Raw genomic sequence first — 16147 nt, 5'->3', positions numbered from 1 at the left:
TATATACTTTTATAGGGAAATGACACTCACACTCATAAAATATAGGTTTCGATAATCACTGTAACCAAAAAACCAAATAATTATTAAAATCAGACACTTACCAACCAGGAATCAAACCTTCTGTCATATGCAACACTGATACTTTTTTATCTACAGAAAATACTCTGTGCACAAATTAAAAAAAAAAAAAAAAACCATACAGATTACACAATAATGGAATTATTCTCCTAATACATATCTACCTACCTACATTTTCTTTCTAGTAAGTTCCTGTAAGAAAATGAAACTAATGTCCAATTTGCAACATAATTATTTTCAATTACCTACCTATAAATTTACTTCTAATTATCTCTCCTAGAAGAACAGGAAAAAATGTTCTGAGGTTTTCTCTATTACCATTAGATTGTTTTTGAGCTTAGCACTTTGATCACCCTGAGGTCTATTTCACTGTAAGTCATTCCCTGAGACACCTAAATTACATCCCCATCATTGAAGTTAAGTAAGTAGGTATGTAGGTACCTACTTAGAACTTTTTATGGCTCTATTCAAGATTAACAATTTGCAGAGGTGGGATTTTGGGGTTTTCTCATATAATTTCACATCTAATTAGGAATATGAGATGAAATTCTCTAAGGTTGAAGAGAATAAAATTACTCTTCAATTAGGCATTTTGAATTTTTGAAATCCATGCACTTGTACTTATAACACTTGATGCTAGAGAAGTAGGTGGGTACCTATTCATGATAAAAATTTGTTAATCATAAAAGCACATTAAGCACATCAGATTGATAAAAAGGATGTTAGTTAGATCTGCAACATGCAATTTTTGATAGGTCAAGGTTACTTTGATTAAACATGAACTAGTGCTTTTAAATGGTTAGGTAAGTGTGTTTCTGTTGGGGAAAGAAAATTCTCTGGTAAATTCAAAGCTAGTTATTATCTACTCATTACTATACAAGATTTTTAATAATAGCAAGACATGCACTGCTCCATACCAAAGAACCTGCACCACACAGCCAACAATGTGACAATTAGTGGTGAAGTAAACACAATCTTCATTGAAATGGATTGACTTGTTTCTCAGATACTCCACCTTCACTGTGTTTCTTTGGTACTTTTCCTCTGGGCTGCACTAAAAGCAACCTAACAAATTTTTACTTGACAAATTGCAAAACTTTGATGTCCTAGAACTACTTATAATGGTTGTAGAATGGTTTGAAAGGTTAAGGTACATATTTCTTCTTTAATATTCCATCATAACTTAAATACAATGCATGTATCTAGGCTCTACATGACAATATTGTGAGAAATATTTTTTGTACACCTATGGAATCACCACATTCAGAGCAGTTTCATTTAGAAACCCTAGTAATACACTAAGGGTGAGAAATTGTTTCATCATTGATATCTCCACAGAATTTTTTTTCTACTAAATTAATTTATTGCTATTTTTAAAATTTATATATTTTTATCAATCACTATTGACTTAAACAACTACTCAATGATCCTCACAAAGGTCCATAGAACATTGTTATAAAAAAACTAGCTAATTTATAATGCCTTTGTTGTACAGATTAAATCATGGCCCCACCTCTGTATGGAGATCTTGGCAAGCATGCCCGTGACCTGTTCAGCAAAGGTTACAACATTGATGTCATCAAGATTGACCTGAAAACCAAAACTGACTCTGGCGTAGAATTCAACTCAGGTGGTACTGCTCAATTGGAGTCCGGCAAAATCTTTGGAACTCTTGAGTCCAAATACAAAGCCAAAAACTATGCTGGTAAGAACCATTTCATTTTCCAAAGTAGATATCTTGATATGTAAGTAAGTAGAAAATTGTTTATTGATCTCTTGAAGACTGTAGTAAAATATTAAAGCATAGGTATTAAATTTGAACTATTGAATTCTTTGAACTCTTTAGGGTTACCAGCCCCAGCAGCTTAGAGGTAGAATATAGGACTCATTATGTTCGAGTTTCACTAATGACATAAAAACTTAGCAGTGTTATTTCAAGGTAGACGTTTGTAAAAGATTTTTTAATTAAATCAAAATCTTTAAGGATCAAATTAAGTGTTCTCACCCCAAACAGCATCTAAGAAACTACCTAATGTTTTCTTGTTTTGCATCCGTTTTTTAATGGTTCTATTTCTTTCTCCCTCAGGTCTTACCTTCTCAGAGAAATGGAACACAGACAATGTTCTGACTACAGAGGTTTCCAGTAACATCATTGATGGAGCCCGTTTGGCTGCCAACACCTCCTTTGCTCCTCAAACTGGGTAAGAAATAGAAATATTAAAGCATTACACCTTAAAGTCATAAGAAATGACCCTTCCACATAGTGTCCTTCAAATTCAGTAGAATACTCTGCCCTTACTCAGTATCAAACTGGGTAAGAAATAGAAATATTAAAGCATTACACCTTAAAGTCATAAGAAATGACCCTTCCACATAGTGTCCTTCAAATTCAGCAGAATATTCTGCCATTATTCAGTTAAATATTACAATTTGTAAGAAATGACCTTTCCAATTACTTATCTACACACAATATAACATCCCAGAAAGTAAATTTGTACATTTCATGCTCAGTACACAGCTCCTGGCGTAGACAGTTGCTTCTATATTATTATTTTTTGGCATCTTGTCATATAAGTTTTTTTCATGAGAAGTTTTCCTTGATGTAGAAATAAATATGCACGTTACCTGTCTAAAGAAAACGACATAATTTGGTTTTTGTTTTATGAAATCCAATGTACCTTCCTCCTACCTATATTTACCTTATGTATATTTATAAGTACATTTTAGACAGAGAATCCAAGAAATATATCAATACACAGACTCGGGAAGTTTTCTGTTGGAATATATTGAAAAGAGTGAAAAATAAAATAGATGCGTTTGTGTTTCCAGTGACAAAACTGTGAAGTTGAGTGGTGAATACAAAAACTCTTTGGCTGCCGTCAATTTGGAATCCGAATTCAAATCCCTGAACCCCGTAATCAGTGCAGCTGGTGTACTAGGATACAATGGTAAGATTAGAACCGTACAATCTTCATTTTCATGGAGATCTAAGATTGCAGTCTCAGTTTCCAAGTAGTGTTTTGTAGTGCAGTTGCTGAGACATTGGGTGTATTTATTCTTAAAGTTAAGAGAAAAAAAATCCGCGGATGTTATGTTTTTTTTTTTTCTTTGAAATTAGGCACTTTAACCTTTTAGTAGGTCGTTCGCTCCGCAATCTTCGTTATATTATATAAGGTGGTATAGGTTCAATTTGTTCAGGTAATCCATAACCATGGCGGAGTCAACACTGGCGAGTGATTTGACTAGGGATGGATTATGTGACCAATTTATTGTCTATTGTCTTCGTTGAAATTGAAAGACTCTACAACCATGGTGATATTTTTTTTTCTTTTACAGGATGGCTGTGTGGTTACTCTCTCAAATTCGACTCCAAGGATGCCAAGCTGAAGGCTAACAGATTATCTCTTGGCTTTGTGGGCAGCGATTTTGTATTCCACACCAATGTGTAAGTTTGGGTATAGCTTATCTTCCCGAAATCAAAGACAGAAGGAAGATAGGATAGGAGAAAGCCAGCCGTCGCGCACGAACCTTACCTGCTTAGGATAAAGTTCACCCGGGCGGAAATCGAACCTGAGACCTAGCGCTTAGCTAACAGATTATCTCTTGGCTTTGTGGGCAGCGATTTTGTATTCCACACCAATGTGTAAGTTTGGGTATAGCTTATCTTCCCGAAATGAAAGACAGAAGGAAGATAGGATAGGAGAAAGCCAGCCATTGCGCACGAGCCTTACCTGCTTTGGATAAAGTCCACCCGGGCAGAAATCGAACCTGAGACCTAGTGCTTATAAGGCAGACACGCCAACCTCCAAGCTAACTAGTCTGGTAATTTTGTTCGTTATTTGGCAGAATTGTCCATTATACTTATTCTTTCATGTATTTACCCTTGCGACATTATAATGTATACTTGATGCAAGTAAATGCAACACTTATAATTACAAATGATTTCTCATAACCTTCTGCAAGTTTCCTATACATTATACAGAGAGACAACAGAAAGTAAAACTATGAAAACAAGAGAAAAATAGAAAATGCATTTTTTGTACTAATTAATTATTACTTTGATTTTTTTTTTTTTTTCCTTTTCTTAAGCATTTGTGACTAAACTCTTATCTTTAACATTCCATTTAACATTTTTGCTTTTCCCCCATTCCCCAAGTATTTCGAGAGTTGCATTATTTTTATTATTTTAAGCTTTTGTGGATTTAAAGTTTCTTGTGAATATTCATGAAGAATAAAATTAATAAGCAAGTTTTTCCTTGTCTCCCAGAGCGGGAAAACTTTCTGGTACCTTGTTATAATGGAAAGGGGTGTTTAGTTGAGTTTGCACAGAGTTAGAAAATGTTCGCTCATGTTGATTTGACAGATTCGGAAAGTTCTTGATTTAAGTTTCATCCAATGAAATATTATAATAGAATGTTATTATTTCAAAACGTCTAGAACGAAAATTTCCTACTAGCTCACCTAGTTCAGAAGTTTGTTTTGATCTGCCTCCAAGAGTGGATTTATCCCCTTTTCCCGGAGTTTCTATAATGACTGAATTTTTATATTTTCTGTACTTGAATTTTAAAAGATTCACATACCAATAGAAAAAAATTGCCAATGGCGCGACAGCTCTCACTTAACAAATTCGTGCAAGTTCAAGACAGTAATGTAGTACGAAGAGCATGGATTGATAGATATTTCGAAAATAAAATTACAACACCGAAGACAGTGTTTGTCTCTAACCAATTTGGTTTAGTGGTGAGATTTTATTTTTATTTACAAGCAAAACAATGTTTGGATCTTAAAATAACGATTTGTTCTAGCTCACTCTGCTTGGGATTGCAGACACCAAAACCAAAACTATGTAATGCAGGAACCTGGCTATGGAACATAAAGTGCTCACCAGCAATATTTAGACAACGTTCACTATTCCGAACAGTTCGTAGGAGACAGTCTTAAAGTCCTAATTATGAAAATCAGTCAACAAAATAAAAATGGTACACGAAATGGGCATTTTATAGTTTTTAGTCAACACCCTCTTTCATAATATTGGATCCAAAGAAATCAGACTAAAACTTGATGGAATTGTATTGTTTTGTACAATGCTTATGGTACCTGAGATCAATCAATGTGATTTCTCAATTATTTAGCCTTAAGATAACATGGTATCTTAAGGCTAAATAATTGAGAAATCACATTGATTGATCTCAGGTACCATAAGCATTGTACAAAACAATACAATTCCATCAAGTTTTAGTCTGATTTCTTTGGATCCAATATTATGAAAGAGGGTGTTGACTAAAAACTATAAAATGCCCATTTCGTGTACCATTTTTATTTTGTTGACTGATTTTCATAATTAGGACTTTAAGACTGTCTCCTACGAACTGTTCGGAATAGTGAACGTTGTCTGAATATTACTGGTGAGCACTTTATGTTCCATAGCCAGGTTCCTGCATTACATAGTTTTGGTTTTGGTGTCTGCAATCCCAAGCAGAGTGAGCTAGAACAAATCGTTATTTTAAGATCCAAACATTGTTTTGCTTGTTTGGTTTTGGTGTCTGCAATCCCAAGCAGAGTGAGCTAGAACAAATCGTTATTTTAAGATCCAAACATTGTTTTGCTTGTAAATAAAAATAAAATCTCACCACTAAACCAAATTGGTTAGAGACAAACACTGTCTTCGGTGTTGTAATTTTATTTTCGAAATATCTATCAATCCATGCTCTTCGTACTACATTACTGTCTTGAACTTGCACGAATTTGTTAAGTGAGAGCTGTCGCGCCATTGGCAATTTTTTTCTATTGGTATGTGAATCTTTTAAAATTCAAGTACAGAAAATATAAAAATTCAGTCATTATAGAAACTCCGGGAAAAGGGGATAAATCCACTCTTGGAGGCAGATCAAAACAAACTTCTGAACTAGGTGAGCTAGTAGGAAATTTTCGTTCTAGACGTTTTGAAATAATAACATTCTATTATAATATTTCATTGGATGAAACTTAAATCAAGAACTTTCCGAATCTGTCAAATCAACATGAGCGAACATTTTCTAACTCTGTGCAAACTCAACTAAACACCCCTTTCCATTATAACAAGGTACCAGAAAGTTTTCCCGCTCTGGGAGACAAGGAAAAACTTGCTTATTAATTTTATTCTTCATGAATATTCACAAGAAACTTTAAATCCACAAAAGCTTAAAATAATAAAAATAATGCAACTCTCGAAATACTTGGGGAATGGGGGAAAAGCAAAAATGTTAAATGGAATGTTAAAGATAAGAGTTTAGTCACAAATGCTTAAGAAAAGGAAAAAAAAAAAAAAATCAAAGTAATAATTAATTAGTACAAAAAATGCATTTTCTATTTTTCTCTTGTTTTCATAGTTTTACTTTCTGTTGTCTCTCTGTATAATGTATAGGAAACTTGCAGAAGGTTATGAGAAATCATTTGTAATTATAAGTGTTGCAATCAAGGGTATTATTTTAGAGTATTTTAGACTAATTTAGACATTTGAAAATGTAGGAAATACGTCATTCTAGTAGCAGAAAATAGCACGATCCCTTTTGTAATCTAGGTCAGGTCATTTAGTATAGGTAGAGCCAATAAATTGCGATAGTATTTCTATTTTTCTTAATTTGCCAAGTTACTGTAATAGAAAGCAATAGAAAATCGTGTGATATTTTCACCAGATTACCTAGTTTCCCAAAAATAAGAACAAGGAAAAAATGTAGAAAATACGTCATTCTAGTAGCAGAAAATAGCACGATCCCTTTTGTAATCTAGGTCAGGTCATTTAGTATAGGTAGAGCCAATTGCGATCGGATTTCTATTTTTCTTAATTTGCCAAGTTACTGTAATAGAAAGCAATAGAAAATCGTGTGATATTTTCACCAGATTACCTAGTTTCCCAAAAAATAAGAACAAGGAAAAACCTTGTTTTTGTTCTATTTTTTGCTCGGAGAAGACCGTTTTCTTCAAGCACCTGACTTCTTGTCTCCTTGAGATTAGAAAATGAATAGGAAAAGCAATAGAAAGGATATTATATTCATGAAAACTCATTTCCTCCTTGAGTTCTTATGAAAGAAGAAAAAGAAAAGGTTTTTGGAGAATAAATTTTAATTTTCCAGAAAGCGCGTGACACTTGAATAATCTTTTTTTTTTTTTTTTTTTTTTATTTTTTTTTTTTCCCCCCTTTTAGAAATATTCGCAAACTGTACTGCCCCTGTATGCCCCCATTTCTAGCTAGTAGGCGCCTTTTTGTTTTTTTTTTTTTTTTTTTTTATTATGTTTAATATGGCAGGATTTCTCACGACATGAGCTCTTCCACCCAACCAAAGATAAGGAAGTAAAAAGGGGAAAAAGAAGAAGATGAAGAGATAGATGAAGAAATGAATAGAAGAAGAAGAAGAAGAAAGAAGAAGAAGAAGAAGAAGAAGAAGAAGAAGAAGAAGAAGAAGAAGAAGAAAGAATAGATTTTAGACTTCAAGACTCTCATTATAATAATCTGCTATGAGAATCTTGAAGCTCTCAACACTGATGGCATTTCTAAGGACCACGGGCAAATCGTTCCACAAGCGCACCGTTCGCACATGGAACGAGTTGGAATATTTGTTTAGATCTGGGTAAGATAGTATGTACCTAGGTCATAGATACAGTCTTGGTTCAAGTTTCCGGATTTTTTAAGATAAATTCTTATTTACACGATATTATTTTCAGGGGCTGAATTCACGGGTACATCATAAATATGTGGTCCGAATCCTTTGAAAGGGGTTTAGACAAATAGAAGGTGATATTTCTTTGTAAAAATAGATATTTACAACTGTACTAAATCACGAACCTGATAAGGATTGTTGCTAAAAAAATTCTAGTTCTTAATGCCCCTCATTACCTACATACCTGCCTGAGATTGCACCTGCCACTAAATTGTCCTAATTCCAAACTAGGTACATCATCTTTCATTTCACATCTCGGTAGGTAGGGAAGTAGAGTAAGTAGCTAGCGAGGTATTCGCGGTTAACAATGAAACAATACACTAGGGAGCCAATATAAAGTGGTCTAAGTCCTAATTGTTACCCCAGGGTAATCAAACGTTGCCAATAAAACTCAGCTTTGTGCCATTTTTAACGCTTAGCATACCTTTTCCCCATTTTATTTTCCTCTTTCGTCCCCTATATAACTACCTTTTCCTCACTGTATATCTCCATTTACGTTCCTCTTTGTTACCCTCTCTCTGTTTCTCACTCCCCTTATGTCTTTCTTTTTGACTCTCTTTCTCTATCTGTTCCTTCTCCTATTTACCTCTCTCACTCATCCTTTTTCCTTCTACCAAATCTACTGCAATTTTCTCTTCATAAAAAATGGAAAAAAAAAGAATAAGAAGTGGAGGATGAGGGGGAATAAGGACTGGGAGGAAGAGAAGGAAAAAGAGAAAGAGAAGAAAAAGATGAAAAACTAAGAAAGAGGGGACGAAGGAGGAAAAGGAGAAGAGGAAGAAGAAAGAGCTTTGTACACAGGAATAATAATATCTCTATTTTGTTCTGTGTTTTATTGAAAGATATTGAATACAGGATGTTGATAAAAGGAGGCAACTGATGAATTTTATTAATGTTTTGTGACGGACACTTGTCCAGATGCCAATCAGACACAACGTTGCTCAATTCTAGTCGTCTGTCGAGATCAGGTATACCTACATTCAACGCGTTTGGTCTTCTCCACGTTTCCTTCTTCGTGAGATGGGGTTCTATCTGGAAATCACTCGGAGATGGTTGCCCGATGGTGAAAGGATTGACAGATCCTTAGGCCCTCTGGACGTTCAGAAACAACATTTGGTCTCCTTTGGTGTCCAATTCAAAGTGCTGCAGTACCTAGCAAGATTAACTTTCACAAGACCCTGATTTGCTGACGCGAGTGAAATTCTCTTAATATTTCTCTCCCTACCACTTCTTTCGCAGTCTCTCTTCTGTCTTCGCAATATCCCCCTTCTTTCTTCACAATATCTCCCTTCTTTCCTCACAATCTGCTTTCAGAGAATCCCTCCTGTAAGCTCCTACTTCTTTTCTGCTCCCTCCTTCTCTCAGCTTCCTCCTCCCTTTCTTCACACCTGTCTTCCTCCCCCTTGATACGATTTAATATCTGCTTGGGGTTCTATCTGGAAATCACTCGGAGATGGTTGCCCGATGGTGAAAGGATTGACAGATCCTTAGGCCCTCTGGACGTTCAGAAACAATATTTGGTCTCCTTTGGTGTCCAATTCAAAGTGCTGCAGGCTGCAGTACCTAGCAAGATTAACTTTCACAAGACCCTGATTTGCTGACGCGAGCGAAATTCTCTTAATATTTCTCTCCCTACCACTTCTTTCGCAGTCTCTCTCCCTACCACTTCTTTCGCAGTCTCTCTTCTGTCTTCACAATATCCCCCTTCTGTCTTCGCAATATCCCCCTTCTTTCTTCACAATATCTCTCTTCTGTCTTCACAATATCCCCCTTCTGTCTTCGCAATATCCCCCTTCTTTCTTCACAATATCTCTCTTCTGTCTTCACAATATCCCCCTTCTGTCTTCGCAATATCCCCCTTCTTTCTTCACAATATCTCTCTTCTGTCTTCACAATATCCCCCTTCTGTCTTCGCAATATCCCCCTTCTTTCTTCACAATATCTCCCTTCTTTCCTCACAATCTGCTCTCAGAGAATCCCTCCTGTAAGCTCCTACTTCTTTTCTGCTCCCTCCTTCTCTCAGCTTCCTCCTCCCTATCTTCATATTTGTCTTCCTCCCCCTTGATACGATTTAATATCTTCAAGTCTGAGTGCTGTTAATCTTTTTCTGATGTTTAAATTCAGCTGTGCAGTTTCGACTTTCATGTCACGAATACATCTCTTTTCCATTGTTTTTCTTCTGCTGCTTCATTTTCAAGAAGTTTGATGGAGGGAACTGTAACGAAGGAGGTCTTATCGTCCCGAAAGTGAAGATGGAAGACGGGACAGGACAAAGCCTGCCGTTCCGAGAACGAACCTTACCTGTTTAGGATAAAGTTCGCCCCGGGCTGAAATTTAATCCGCGATCCAGAGCGTACACAAGTCAGGCGCCTTTCATTGCAAGCTAACTGATGGCATGCAGGTTTAAGCTGTGTCCAACTGTCCACACATATTATATAGTTGACGGCCGTCGATCGACGACGAGGTGAATCTATGTTGTCAAGACAGTGTGGACGGTTTAAGTCATCGATCGACGCCCGTCAACTAACTGAAACTCAGGCCTGACAAGAAATAAGAAAACAATCATGTATTTTATTTTTATATTAATTTTATTTATTTATTTCAAATTTTCTCTATGTACAATAACTTCGTTCAAAAATAATCAAGTGGTAAGTGGTAATAAATTATAAAGACATTGTGTTATTACCTGTGTTATTTGTTTTGTGTTTTAGAAACAGCAGTTATTAGGACCAGATTAGAGATAGCAGTTCACAAAATGGAGTGTGTATTTGCCTATTTGTGCGTTGGTTAATGGTTAACTTTCAGTGATCATTCGGGAACAGGGCCTTATTTCACAAACGAATCTGCACTTCCTCACTTAGTTTTACAGCAAACGCTGAAAGTATTGGCCAAACGGAGAAGTGCAGGATCGTTCGTGGAATCGGGCCTAGATGCACTCCAACTATCTATAGCCCCTGCGCTGACCAGGCCTAGGTAATTTTCTATTCTATGATAGTTTTGGGTCGGTATCGGCACTAGGAGAATTTTTTTGATGCATTAAAGAAGTATCCGTTGAGATGAAAAAAGCATAAAAAGTGCAAACATTGCAAAATTGTGCCGGACTAATTAACAGTCCGAAATGTTTTTTAGAGATTTACTGTTAACTGCATTAGGCTGAAAACAGAGTGGCCGGAGAGCATAGAAGAGCATCGACCAGATATGTAGGTACCATTGTACCTACCTACAGGGAAGCGACGATCTCAAACCGTACAGAACCGAGAGCAAAAAGCTCTACGCTCTTTGTTCTCCGGTCCACTCTATTCTTAGCCTTTGAATAATAAACAATTCATTCTTGTTAATTTTTATCTAATTTAAAATAAGGTATATTAGATAGGTAGGTAGGTAAAAAAAAAAAAAAAAAAAAAAAAAAAAAAAAAAACTCATGTCTTGATCTACAACCCAATGTTGAACTAAATGTTAATTTCTTAGTCATGATAATGTCCACCATTCTTGTTAACATTGGGTTTTAGTTTAGACCTGGATGTTTAGAGTGTAGGTATTTAGAAAATGTAGTATGTATTTTTCCATCAGTATTGTAGTTGGTAGGTTCAAAATTAATGATATTTACAAAGGGAAACTTACTCTTTTGTCCCCTAAATCAGAAACGCAATACGCAAACCGTAAACCGCACATTACCCTTCACATGGGACCATGACCATTATCTTCATAATCGTTATAATTATGGTATTGGGGTCATAAAATTATCATGGTAGGGAGCTAGGGACATAAATTTACCTTTCACCCGCATAGCTACTTACATCTGCACCACTGATAGTCGGGGTAACTTGATAATAATATTCACAAAATGCTAGGGTATTTATACAAGCACCTCATATATCTACATGATTAAACATTTCGGATTCATTGCCAAAATATCCTCCCTTAATTTGAATACAGGGTTTTACATTTTTTTGTCACGACTGACTTTTCCCCAAAAACTGATGTTGAAATGGCTTTTTCTTGGTGATCTATGGGTTTAACATCTCTGTATAACTGCTAAGGTATTCAGTGATGGGGGTTTTACCCTCCTTTTGGCGACAAGGTACTCGCCTCCTCACAAAAGCTCACACCGCCTGAGTGGGGCCGGGAAAAGCCAGCAGCACGCGATAGTCCTGATGGTCACCCATACCACGCGCAACGTTGCTCAACTTCAGTGAACCATTGGAAACCTGCGTATTCAACTTGCTATCGGCGATTCGCTGCGCTGGTAATAATAAAATTTTGATCTCCAATTTTCCATCGTCAATACGTCAATCTATCACGCATTCACAGCTTTGTTGCTTTTCCTCAATCTTGAGACTGGTCTCTTCAGTCACGTCAATGGAAGTCACGTGATTCAAACTACCTCCGGTGTAGACCTAGTGACGTGACTGCTGATACGAGTAGCGTGAAGTGATGCAAAGGTAGGCGTGACAGACACGTGCTGGAACTGGGTGACGTGACTGAAACAGAAGAGAAGAAAATTTGGTTTGAAGGTTTTCTTACTCAGGCTACTATCGCTCATTTTGGATGGGATGTTTTTGTTCTAACGAGGCTAGGGTCCGCCACACATGTCACGGTCGCGAGTTCACCACCCAAAGAGGCCCGGAGTAAGCAAGACGGACTCTTCAGGTGGTCATTACTTGTGTGAAGAGCTCAAGTTCACTCTGAAGTAGACACAACAAGTAATGTGTCCAGCCAACCCGTTCAGATAAAGAAGAAGAAGAAGTAGAAGGAACGTTTTTCATGTCCTCCGCTTTTAGAAATATTCGCAAACTGTACTGCCCCTGTATGCCCCCATTTCTAGCTAGTAGGCGCCTTTTTGTTTAGATCTGGGTAAGATAGTATGTACCTAGGTCATAGATACAGTCTTGGGTTCAAGTTTCCGGATTTTTTAAAATAAATTCTTATTTACACGATATTATTTTCAGGGGCTGAATTCACGGGTACATAATACATATGTGGTCGCCCGTTCTCCCTTTATTCCTTTAAGTCACCCATCCATTTATTGGCCTTGCTCGGCGTAGCCTAACATAGGTGACGCTTAAACCGGCCTTAAATTAACGACTGAAGTGTTATCTAAAACTTTCTCGCTTTGAGTTCATAGGTCGTCGCGACAAATTTTCAACATTGATGTCATCAAGATTGACCTGAAAACCAAAACTGACTCTGGCGTAGAATTCAACTCAGGTGGTACTGCTCAGTTGGAGTCCGGCAAAATCTTTGGAACTCTTGAGTCCAAATACAAAGCCAAAAACTATGCTGGTAAGAACCATTTTCCAAAGTAGATATCTTGATATGTAAGTAGGAAATTGTTTATTGATCTCTTGAAGACTGTAGTAAAATTAGTAAAATATTAAAGCATATTACTTAAATTTGAACTATTGAATTCTTTGAACTCTTTAGGGTTACCAGCCCCAGCAGCTTAGAGGTAGAATATAGGACTCATTATGTTTGAGTTTCAGTAATGACATAAAAACTTAGCAGTGTTATTTCAAGGTAGACGTTTGTAAAAGATTTTTTAATTAAATCAAAATCTTTAAGGATCAAATTAAGTGTTCTCACCCCAAACAGCATCTAAGAAACTACCTAATGTTTTCTTGTTTTGCATCCGTTTTTTAATGGTTCTATTTCTTTCTCCCTCAGGTCTTACCTTCTCAGAGAAATGGAACACAGACAATGTTCTGACTACAGAGGTTTCCAGTAACATCATTGATGGAGCCCGTTTGGCTGCCAACACCTCCTTTGCTCCTCAAACTGGGTAAGAAATAGAAATATTAAAGCATTACACCTTAAAGTCATAAGAAATGACCCTTCCACATAGTGTCCTTCAAATTCAGTAGAATACTCTGCCCTTACTCAGTAAAATATTACAATTTGTAAGAAATGACCTTTCCAATTACTTATCTACACACAATATAACATCCCAGAAAGTAAATTTGTACATTTCATGCTCAGTACACAGCTCCTGGCGTAGACAGTTGCTTCTATATTATTATTTTTTGGCATCTTGTCATATAAGTTTTTTTCATGAGAAGTTTTCCTTGATGTAGAAATAAATATGCACGTTACCTGTCTAAAGAAAACGACATAATTTGGTTTTTGTTTTATGAAATCCAATGTACCTTCCTCCTACCTATATTTACCTTATGTATATTTATAAGTACATTTTAGACAGAGAATCCAAGAAATATATCAATACACAGACTCGGGAAGTTTTCTGTTGGAATATATTGAAAAGAGTGAAAAATAAAATAGATGCGTTTGTGTTTCCAGTGACAAAACTGTGAAGTTGAGTGGTGAATACAAAAACTCTTTGGCTGCCGTCAATTTGGAATCCGAATTCAAATCCCTGAACCCCGTAATCAGTGCAGCTGGTGTACTAGGATACAATGGTAAGATTAGAACCGTACAATCTTCATTTTCATGGAGATCTAAGATTGCAGTCTCAGTTTCCAAGTAGTGTTTTGTAGTGCAGTTGCTGAGACATTGGGTGTATTTATTCTTAAAGTTAAGAGAAAAAAAATCCGCGGATGTTATGTTTTTTTTTTTCTTTGAAATTAGGCACTTTAACCTTTTAGTAGGTCGTTCGCTCCGCAATCTTCGTTATATTATATAAGGTGGTATAGGTTCAATTTGTTCAGGTAATCCATAACCATGGCGGAGTCAACACTGGCGAGTGATTTGACTAGGGATGGATTATGTGACCAATTTATTGTCTATTGTCTTCGTTGAAATTGAAAGACTCTACAACCATGGTGATATTTTTTTTTCTTTTACAGGATGGCTGTGTGGTTACTCTCTCAAATTCGACTCCAAGGATGCCAAGCTGAAGGCTAACAGATTATCTCTTGGCTTTGTGGGCAGCGATTTTGTATTCCACACCAATGTGTAAGTTTGGGTATAGCTTATCTTCCCGAAATGAAAGACAGAAGGAAGATAGGATAGGAGAAAGCCAGCCGTCGCGCACGAACCTTACCTGCTTAGGATAAAGTTCACCCGGGCGGAAATCGAACCTGAGACCTAGCGCTTATAAGGCAGACGCGCCACCCTCCAAGCTAACTAGTCTGGTAATTTTGTTCGTTATTTGGCAGAATTGTCCATTATACTTATTCTTTCATGTATTTACCCTTGCGACATTATAATGTATACTTGATGCAAGTAAATAAATTTCAATTTCAATTACAAGTAGGTACATGAGGTATGTAACATACTCTGTCTTTTCTCTAGTGACGACGGCAAACTGTTTGGCGGTACCGTGTACCAGAAGCTGGGACCCAAACTGGAGACCGGTGTTCAGCTCGCCTGGTCCTCGGAGTCAAACGACACCAAGTTTGCATTTGGGTGCAAGTACGACCTGGAGAACCAGGCCAGTGTACGAGCCAAGGTGAACAACGCAAGCCAAATTGGACTTGGCTACTCCCAGAAGTTGAATGATGGTGAGTTATTTTGTTGTGTACATATAAAGCTTAGGTACCTGAGATCAATATGATTTCTTTTTTTTTCTTTTTTTTTTAGCCTTATCTTTGAATTGAGAAATCACATCGAGTAATTTGTTGCGGGGGAAAAATTCAAAATATCATTTGCGGGGGAAAAATTCAAAATATAATATGAGGGATTTTTCTCTTTCTAAAATTAAATTTATGAAAAAAAAAAATCTAAAATTCGAGGTTTTGTGAATTCGCTCCTATAATAGAGTTAGTGAGTTGTCCTCAACAGAAGGGTAATGCTATAGAATCAACCTAATTCTGTCCCCTCTGAAAGATGTGGATATGAATCGTTTTCTAATTTAACCTAGTCCTTCTCATTTCGCATTGTACTTGTTCCTTCGCCCTCTTTTTATATACTCTTGTATTAATATTATTAATCAGATCCAGTTGTATTGTTCCTTAGATAGCGTCCCAGTGGACATCCATCTAAATCTGTGAAGGAATTCTAAAAACTTCCTCCTTAACCCCCAAAAAAAGAAAAGGGCAAACAATTAAACCTGCCTTTACCCAAAGGACACCCACAAAACCCTCAGGGCGCACAAATAAGGATGATCCCCTCTAAGTTTAGCTTTGGTTGGAACACCGGAGGGTCGCAACTCAAAGAACCGCATGTTAGTCTCTGTCCCGTACCAAGTCCACCTGAGGACCTTATCTCGGCTTTGTTACGCTTCCATAAACATCACAATTTTATTTTACCACTGTGGTAATAACGGTAGGTTAGAGAGCACTCCTGTTGCTATTCGAACCACTCTAAGGTTGTTTTACTATAATGTCTTTTCAGACTATAGAAGATTGTGGATTTTCCTTAACAGGGAGTGTAAAAGGTTTTTTTTCAGGAATTTAACCATCACTTTATTCCGCGAA

General features: G+C 36.6%; 1 protein-coding gene across 1 annotated transcript; it reads left to right on the top strand.

The window, feature by feature from the left end:
* The first annotated feature begins 1566 nt into the window (after positions 1-1566).
* On the top strand, positions 1567-15713 carry LOC103520845 (voltage-dependent anion-selective channel-like). Its single transcript, XM_017448647.2, has 7 exons — positions 1567-1647; positions 12923-13058; positions 13440-13554; positions 14070-14188; positions 14576-14684; positions 15024-15249; positions 15687-15713. The coding sequence occupies exons 1-7, from the start codon at positions 1582-1584 to the stop codon at positions 15711-15713; spliced, it is 798 nt and encodes a 265-aa protein (XP_017304136.1). The 5' UTR covers positions 1567-1581.
* Positions 15714-16147: the final 434 nt, after the last annotated feature.

The sequence above is a fragment of the Diaphorina citri genome, unplaced genomic scaffold, assembly GCF_000475195.1.
Source record: "Diaphorina citri unplaced genomic scaffold, Diaci psyllid genome assembly version 1.1 scaffold4166, whole genome shotgun sequence".
Lineage (NCBI taxonomy): Eukaryota > Metazoa > Arthropoda > Insecta > Hemiptera > Psyllidae > Diaphorina > Diaphorina citri.
This window is presented reverse-complemented; position numbering and strand designations above follow the sequence as displayed.